Source organism: Entelurus aequoreus, linkage group LG04 (assembly GCF_033978785.1).
Source record: "Entelurus aequoreus isolate RoL-2023_Sb linkage group LG04, RoL_Eaeq_v1.1, whole genome shotgun sequence".
NCBI lineage: Eukaryota > Metazoa > Chordata > Actinopteri > Syngnathiformes > Syngnathidae > Entelurus > Entelurus aequoreus.
The window spans coordinates 59,587,408-59,596,676 of record NC_084734.1 but is presented as its reverse complement, the minus strand read 5'-3'; the positions used below and the strand labels follow the sequence as shown (position 1 = coordinate 59,596,676).

The window sequence follows — 9,269 nt, the reverse complement described above, 5'->3', positions numbered from 1 at the left end:
TTTTTTATTGCTCATAAATAATGGTCCTTTGTTATGGGCCTGCTGCGAAGCAATGCAGCCTATTTTAATAATGCTCATATTTATTATAGGCCTGTCAAAGCAGCCTATTTTATTATCGCTCAATAAATAATGATCATTTGATATGGGCCTGCTGCAAAGCAAAGCAGCCCACTTTATTATCACTCATACAGCTGAACCTCGATTTACGAACGCCTCTATTTGCGACCTTTTCGGTCTACGAACTTTTAGATCAAGCCAAATATACCTCCTATGGACTGGCTAAATCAAATAAAATCAAAATCAAATCAACTTTATTTATAAAGCACATTTAAAATTTACCACAGGGGTAGCCAAAGTGCTGTACAATGGGCAGGTTAAAAGATAACACAAGAGAAACGAGCAAACACAACACAACACAAACAGAGCACGATAAAAAATAAATAACTAAAATAAATAGAACATAAAAACAGGTTCACAGCAGGTGTATTATGGGGCGCCATAGCAGGATGGATATCACTCAGTGTTAAAAGCCATGGAATAACAGTATGTTTTTAAGAGATATTTAAAAACAGGAAGAGAGAATGCCTGTCTAACACTCAGAGGTAGGTCGTTCCAGAGCTTGGGAGCAGCAGCGGCGAAAGCTCTGTCACCTCTAAGCTTCAGCCTTGTGTCAGGGACTGTCAGTAGCAGCTGATCGGCTGATCTTAGGGATCTTAGGCCAAGGACACAGCTGGAAAGTTCTCTTTACAGATAACTCTAACATTTTAATTCCGGTTGCTTCCGTTGATGACGTTACTTCCGACCACGTGAAAAACTGGAAATTTCATCAATCATGCTGCCCTGAAGTAATTCACATACTGAATGTGGGAAAGAGCTACAAATCGTTACATACAGTAGTTGGGAACAATAAGCAGTCATAAGAACTGTTTAGGGAATGACAGAACATTTTCATTTTATAAAAAGGAGTAAGGCAAATGTGTGTATTGTTTGTCACCAAGTCTGTTTATAGTAAACACTTTCAGAGAAGTACAGAATATATTTGAACATACGCAATCTACGACATGCTGATGATCCACTCTTGTTAGCACTGAACACAACTCACCTACAACAATTATTCACTCTAGTGAATGATAAAGACAAACCATACGGAATTGAAATGAATGTGACAAAAACAAAGCAATGATAGTAAGCAAAAAATCTAGTAGTTCCTCAAATAATCCTCACAATAGATGGCAGACATGTAAAACAAGTATCAAATAAGATATATTTTGGTCAGATGCACTTTGAGAATGTAAGAACTGACAAGGAAATTAAAATTATTTATATTGCCTGGAAATCATACAAAAACAGATCAAAACTAATAACACCTGGTCTAACCTACTGTATGGTTCCGAGACATGGACTCGAACTAAAACTTTATCAACAAAATGAGAAGCATTTGAGCTTTGGTTATATAATTGAAGAATGTTTATAGTGCCGCGGACTAGATTTCGAAACAAAACCCACATTTTAGAAAGGGTAATTTGTAATATACTACTACTAAACGCGATAACCACAATATTTTTAGCATATAATCAATATAGAAGGTATTCAAAAACAGCTGATAGAAGGCAAGATGGATGAGGAGAGGATGAGGGAGGCCCAGAGAAACAGACTACAAACATAAAAAAACTAGACCAAACTCAACTGCTGTGAACATGTCAGAAAGGCACAAGATCACAAGTGATGACATGAAGTTTGCAAAAAGCACTTTTAATAGTTGGCAAACATAAATATTGGATTTTTTTTACAGAAGAGAATATGAAGCGTTTAACTATAGTCAATAATGAGCTGAATAGTAAACAGGAAAACAACATTTCCCTTATTTGGCGCCGTTAGATCAAAATGTTTGCAGACTTCGGAATTTGTCCTTTTCCTTAGTTCCACTTGTGTGCCAAAAGAAGCTCTTCTTGTTGGTGCTTCAGTCAAAAGACACAAGTTTTTTAAGTGACACACACACACATGGAGGCATTGAGGGGCGCAGCATCACTCCTTGTTTTTCACAAGGCATCGATTGCTTCACTAACGTTGGAAGCCATGCTAACTACTAAGCTCGAGCTTTTGAAAAAACAAATAGCGGCAGTAACTTTACCAAGTACAGTGTCACCATATGGTCAATACTACAGTAATAAAATCTGTATTTTTTTCAGTATGGCAAAATAATTTTTTCCGGTTATTGATTACAAATTCAGGAAATACGTTTCTGGTCACAGGAGGGCTTTAATGGCAAAATCAAACTGCAGTGGAACCCCAACTTACACGTACCCCGACTTGCGAGTATTTTTCAATACAAGCGGTCTCTCAGCTTTTTGTTATGCTTTTAGTTGCAAGTATAATTGGAGTGCCAAGCCTCCTCGCCACCAGTTAAAATAGTATTTGTCCACAGCCCACAGCCAGGGATCGACACAATCCTGCCCTTCAAACACCAAAACTGAGTTAGTTCTGAGAAGAAGAAGAAACAGAAGAAGAGGTCAACCAAATCAGAGAAACAAATCATTAAAATATGTTAGCAGCCCACCTGGTCAGTCAGCATCACACAAAGTCAGAGCCAGCCTCCGTGGCGTGCAGCCACAAATTTCAAAAGGACAGAAAATATGGAGAGGCTGCTGATGCTTTGTTTGACGTTTTACTTCATTCTGTTCTCTGGACAATGGAGCATTACCTTTTAATACACAGACAGCTTGCTGTCAATTCTGACCTGTGGTCCGTCACTCAAAAACGTCCGTGGGCAAGATAACCAGCCATAACAGTTTCATATTGGTACACACCCACACAAGTCTAGTTCCCGATGTAAATGCAGAATAATATCATTCAATTATTTCATGAATCTAATTGTCTGTTGTACATGCTATTGTATTGTTTTCCAAACAAAACTTCCTACCTAGCGTCCTTGCAAAGGGCTGCAATATATCATGCTATATATTTGGGGCCATGTCGCCTAACCCTATGTGCAACTCAACACTTTCTCACCAGTGTGCACTCATGTGTATCACAAAAATTCTAGATCACTGATGCTTTTGCTGCAGCTTGAACATGAAAAAGTCTTGTGTGTGTTGTCAAACTTATTTTCTGAATGAAACTTTTACCACAAATTGAGCATATAAATGGTTTCTCACCAGTGTGTAGTCTCATGTGTGTTAAAAGGTTTGTGCGTTCACTGAAACTTTTATTGCAGCTTGAACACGAAAAAGGCTTTTCCCCCGTGTGTATTCTCATGTGTCTTTTCAACTGAGGTTTCCGACCGAAACCTTTACCGCAAACGGAGCATATGAATTGATTTTCTCCAGTGTGTATTCTCATGTGTCTTACAAGGTCTTTTTCTTCACTAAAGTGTTCGTTGCAGCTTGAACATGAAAAAGGTTTCACAGCGTTGTGTATTTTCATGTGTGTGGTCAAAGTTCCTCTCTGTGTGTAACTTTTACCACATACTGAACATACGAAAGGTTTCTCACCTGTGTGCGTTCTCATGTGTTCTTTCAAATGAACTTTTTGTACACAACTTATACCACATACTGAACAGATAAACAGTTTCTCTCCAGTATGTATTTTTGTGTGTGTTGTCAAATTTCCTTTATGAGTGAAGCCTTTGCCACAAACTGAGCATATGAATGGTCTATCGCCAGTGTGTATTCTCATGTGTGTCACAAGGATTCCTCGTCCACTGAAGCTTTTGTTGCATACTGAACACGAAAAAGGTTTATCGGAGTGTTTTGTCATGTGCCTGGCAAGGTTTCCTTTTTCAATAAAACTTTCGTTCCTGCTTGAGCATTTAAAAAGTTTCTCACCAGTGTGTATTTTCATGTGTGTTGTCAATGTTCCTTTGAGAGTGAAACTTTTCCCACAAACTGAGCATACGAACGATTTCTCACCTGTGTGTGTTCTCATGTGTGTTGTCAAATTTCCCTTGCGTGTGAAACTCGTCCCGCAAACTGAGCACAGGAATGGTTTTTCTCCGGTGTGTATTCTCATGTGTGTTGTCAAAGATCCTTTACGAGTGAAACGTCTCCCGCAAACCGAGCATTTGAATGGTTTCTCTCCTGTGTGTTTTCTCATGTGTGTTTTTAGGTCAGAATGGAAATTAAAGGTTTTGTCACAGTGAGCACATTTAAAGTGTGTGTTGTCACTATGACATGTCATACCCGCTTTAGAGTTCTCATCATCAGTGTCAGAAGAGTGTGATGTTGTGTCCTCGCTCTCTGATAGTGGAGCTAGGAGGTTGTTTGCTTGAGTTCCTTCACAGTGGTCTCCATCAGCTTCTCTTGTCATGTGATTAGTTGAGCTACTGCTTGGAGGCTCCACATCTCTCTCCTCAATTTCACCTTTGATCTCGTCTTCATTCTTCACAATGACACAAATTACTGGGAACTCGTCCAACCCTTCAAAACGCTCTCCCTCCTGACTGATGCAGCGTTCCTCTTGTTCCTCTTTGATGTGGGGGAGTTGTGGCTTCTCCTCTTCCTCTTTAATGTTGGGGCACCATGGCACCTCCTCATTCTCTTTAAGGTGGGGGGGCTGTGGTTGCTTCATCTTCCGCTGTTCAGGAAAAAAAATAGTCTTCACTGATGTCTGCAGAACACAAGAAGACAAAGACAAGCTTTAGAAAAGTGCAGCTTTGCTCAGTTACATGAGATATTAGGGCTTTTTCCACTGCAAGAACTTTCCCATTTACCCGGGTAAATAAAGTTCCCCCTGTATTTCCACCAAAAACTATCCGGGTAGATTTAGTTCCACATGAACTATTTTTAGTTCCTGCCAGCGAGGGAAGAATGCTGATTGGTTGAATACAAACATATGACCACTGTGCTACCTCGCTATTTTTTTTTATCAGAATCAGAATCAGAATCAGAATAGTTTTATTGCCATTGTTTGAGAACGGGTTCACAAAGTAGGAATTTTTCTTGGTGCAAACGTGCGACATAAAACACATGTAACACATATTTGGTATAAAAAGAGCTGTGACTGAGCTATCAGATAGACTTAGAAGGGATTCAAGGAGCTGCTGTTAGGAGTTATTGTTCATTGGCCTGATGGCCGAGGGGAAAAAACTGTTCAGGTGGCGGGAGGTGTGGGTCTGGATGGAGCGTAGTCTCCTGCCTGAGGGGAGAGGGGAGAATAGTGTGTGTCCAGGGTGAGAAGAGTCAGCTGTGATCCGACCCACACGCCTCCTGGTCCTGGAGGAGAACAAGTCCTGGAGGGATGGGAGCTTGCAGCCAATCACCTTCTCAGCAGCACGTACGATGCGCTGCAGTCTATTCTTATCCTGGACTGTGGCGCCGGGGAACCACACTGTGATGGAGGAGGTCAGGATGGACTCTATGATGGCTGAGTAAAACTGCACCAGCATCTCGGTCGGCACCTTAAGTTTCCTCAGCTGCCGCAGGAAGTACATCCTCTGCTGGGCCTTCTTGATGAGGGAGCTGATGGTCAGCTCCCACTTGAGGTCCTGGGTGATGGTGGTGCCCAAGAAACGGAAGGAGTCCACAATGGGGACGGGGGTGGGAGAGTCAATCAGGGTGAGGGGGGATGGTGGGGCTGTGACTTTCCTGAAGTCCATGATCATCTCCACTGTTTTCTGGGCGTTCAGCTCCAGGTTGTTGAGGCTGCACCAGGACGTCAGCCGGTCCACCTCTCTCCTCTAGGCGGACTCATCGCCATTCGAGATGAGCCCGATGAGGGTGGTGTCATCCGCAAACTTGAGCAGTTTTACGGATTGGTGACTGGAGGTGCAGCAGTTTGTATACAGGGAGAAGAGCCAGGGGGAGAGTACACAGCCCTGAGGAGTACCAGTGTTTGTGGTTCGACTGTCCGAGACAATCTTCCCCAGCCGTACGTGCTGTCTTCGGTCTGTCAGGAAGTCATTAATCCAACTGCAGAGGGAGTCGGGCACGCTGAGCTGGTAGAGCTTGTCTCGTAGCAGTCCAGGGAGGATGGTGTTGAAGGCAGAGCTGAAGTCCACAAACAGGATCCTAGCGTAGGTTCCTGGGGAGTCCAGATGCTCCAGGATGAAGTGGAGGGCCAGGTTCACTGCATCATCCACAGACCTGTTGGCTCTGTAGGCGAACTGCAGTGGGTCCAGGAGGGGGGTGGTGATGTCCTTGAGGTGGGGCAGGACCAAGCGCTCAAAGGACTTCATGACCACAGACGTCAGCGCGACAGGCCTGTAGTCATTTAGTCCTGTGATCTGTGCTTTCTTGGGGACAGGGACAATGGCAGAGGTCTTAAAGCAGGACGGCACGCGGCATAGCTCCAGAGAGGTGTTAAAAATGTCAGTGAAGACAGGAGCCAGCTGGTCCGCACAGTGTCTGAGAGTGGAGGGGGAGACACCATCCGGCCCGGGGGCCTTCCGCGTATTCAGCTTCAAGAACTGCCGGCGTACATCCTCTTCTTTAATGGAGAGGGTCTTTACAGTCTTATCACGTATTTTTTACAAATTGTTCAGAATCAGCACCTCCAAGTCCGAATCCATGGTTCTCGCCTGGAAAAGGGTGGAGTGCCATCTCCGGGTTGTGGAGGAGACCCTGCCCCAAGTGGAGGAGTTCAAGTACCTCGGAGTCTTGTTCACGAGTGAGGGAAGAGTGGATCGTGAGATCGACAGGCGGATCGGTGCGGCGTCTTCAGTAATGCGGACGCTGTATCGATCCGTTGTGGTGAAGAAGGAGCTGAGCCGGAAGGCAAAGCTCTCAATTTACCGGTCGATCTACGTTCCCATCCTCACCTATAGTCATGAGCTTTGGGTTATGACCGAAAGGACAAGATCACGGGTACAAGCGGCCGAAATGAGTTTCCTCCGCCGGGTGGCGGGGCTCTCCCTTAGAGATAGGGTGAGAAGCTCATATGACCGGCAGCACTAGATACAGGATAAATGTTTTTGCCGCTAAATTACCCACAACGTTAGCGCTGAATAAAACAATATGTTGCTAGTGGTCTAACGTATCCTATAAAACAGGGGTGCTCACACTTTTTCTGCAGGCGAGCTACCTTTCAATTGATCAAGTCGTGGAGATCTACCTCATTCATATATATAATTTATATTTACTTATTTATGAAATGTATGTTTTGTTAACAAGTTAAAGGTATTTAATGATAATGCAAGCATGTTTAACACACATAGTTAATATTGTTAATAAATTAAAGGTGTTTAATGATAATACAAGAATGTTTAATACATATAGTTAATATTATTAACAAGTTAAAGGTGTTGAAAGATAATGCAAGCATGTTTAACACATATACTTAATAATGTTAACAAGTTAAAGGTGTTTAATGATAATACAAGCATGTTTAACACATATAGTTAATATTATTAACAAGTTAAAGGTGTTTAAAGATAATACAAGCATGTTTAACACATATAGTTAATATTGTTAACAAGTTAAAGGTGTTTAATGATAATACATGCATGTTTAACACATATAGATTCCTTTCTTTCATGAAGACAAGAATATAAGTTGGCGTATTACCTGATTCTGATGACTTGCTTTGATTGGAATCAGACAGTGGTGCTGATAACGTCCGCATTTTCAAATGGAGGAGAAAAAAAGTCCTCCTTTCTGTCCTATACCACATGAAAGTGGTTGGTTTTTGTCATCTTATTTGTCCAGCTTCCATACTCCTTTGCATACACTTTACAAGAAATACATTGGCGGCAAACTCCGTAGCTTGCTAGCTTGTGCACGCCAGCTTTCTGAGACTCTTAGCGCAGGCAGGATGAAGCAGAGGTTTTAGTGTGAAGGCAGGAACTGTGCAGTCGGTCTTTGGAGTTTTGACGACAGGTACGACGCCAGTCTGTTGAAATAAAAAGTGTTTCTCGCCTTCCTGTCTGTAATTTTTTCTTAATAATGAGCTGGCAGCAGCCAGTGTCATCTCAGAAGACCCTCGGGTGCCGTGAATGTCAATCAAGTGACGAAGGTGATGTCACAGTGAAGCTTTATGATAGCTAATTTTTAGGACTATTTTTTTAATGCCTGGCTGGCGAACGACTGACACAACCTCCGCGATCGACCGGTAGATCGCGATCGATGTAATGAGCACCCCTGCTATAAAAAATATGTTAAAAAACAACTTAAAGCCTTGTCCAGCTATTTACTGACATACACGAGTCATGTTTAACTAACTTCTACTGTAAATAATACATTTAAAAAATCACTGAGCCCATCCAGCCCATCTACATCATGGGAGAGGAGGTGGAAAGGGTCTCAGAGTGCAAGTTCCTGGGCATGAACATTTCAAGCAACATGACCTGGAAAAGCAACACCACTGCACTCCAGAAAAAGGTCAGCAAAGACTATTTTCTTTTATTTTTATATATATATATATATATATATATATATATATATATATATATATATATATATATATATATATATATATATATATATATATATATATATATATATATATATATAAGAAATACTTGAATTTCAGTGAATTCTAGCTATAAATATACTCTTCCCCCCACATTTTAGAAGTGTCTGTATCACTTTAACATTACAAATATCCGATATTTGGACATTTGATCCAGAATCGATCATTTCCCAACCTTTAACAGCTAGCGATCATCGCTAGCTAACTGCACTAGGAACATTTATGTGTGCACTCATTTGCTACAGAGTTCGCTTCAAAATTGCATGAATTGCAGTAACAACATACAGTAGTTCCTTGGAGGTATGAAATGATTTACGTGTTATGTGACGTCACACTCCTTGCAATGGGACAGTACTAATATTTACCTGAAGTACAACATTATGAAATACACGCAGTAAACAGCCCAAAATAAACATAATAATCTCCTAAACAATATGCTCACTCACCGTTAAGTCAATGTATGAGTTTTATGGCGTTTCACCTCGCCAGCTGAGCTCAGTGGGCACCCACACTGTTCTAGCTCTACAGTTTAAACACAACAAATATAGCAATTATCGACTGCTAAAACATGACCCAGAATGTGTAAACATATATTTAAACTGTTTGTGTCTCTTACGTAGTGGTTGGAAGAGAATGTACCTTTTTCCCGCCGGTGGATAGGTCTCACACCGGTCATAAAGCCGGAAGTAACAATAACAGGAAGTGAGCGCATGACGTCATATGGGTCTTTTAGCTCACGGGATTCCTGATTGGCTAGCAGGGAAACTGATCAAATTTGATTGGCTCGTTGTGAAAGCCTGTCTCACGAAGCTTTGACTGCAGCTTATAACAATACAACAGTAAATGGATGTTTGAGTGACATTTTT

At 41.7% G+C, this 9,269-nt stretch overlaps 1 protein-coding gene across 7 annotated transcripts; it reads right to left on the bottom strand.

Annotated features, from left to right (window-relative positions):
• Nucleotides 1–320: 320 nt before the first annotated feature.
• LOC133647933 (gastrula zinc finger protein XlCGF57.1-like) lies at nucleotides 321–9,114 on the bottom strand. Of its 7 annotated transcripts, none has more exons than XR_009825807.1 (4): nucleotides 9,020–9,113; nucleotides 8,850–8,925; nucleotides 2,558–4,605; nucleotides 321–2,481 (listed from the first exon to the last, which is right to left on the bottom strand). XR_009825807.1 is itself a non-coding variant. In XM_062043696.1 (4 exons), exons 3-4 carry the CDS (start codon nucleotides 4,564–4,566, stop codon nucleotides 2,562–2,564), a joined length of 528 nt encoding a protein of 175 aa, XP_061899680.1. In that variant the 5' UTR covers nucleotides 4,567–4,605; nucleotides 8,850–8,925; nucleotides 9,020–9,113; the 3' UTR covers nucleotides 321–2,561. The 7 variants fall into 7 exon arrangements, 6 of the variants coding, with proteins under 6 accessions (XP_061899680.1, XP_061899681.1, XP_061899676.1 ...); XM_062043696.1 differs by having other exon boundaries at nucleotides 321–2,701; nucleotides 4,179–4,605; XM_062043697.1 differs by having other exon boundaries at nucleotides 4,179–4,605; nucleotides 9,020–9,110.
• Between the last annotated feature and the right edge of the window lie 155 nt (nucleotides 9,115–9,269).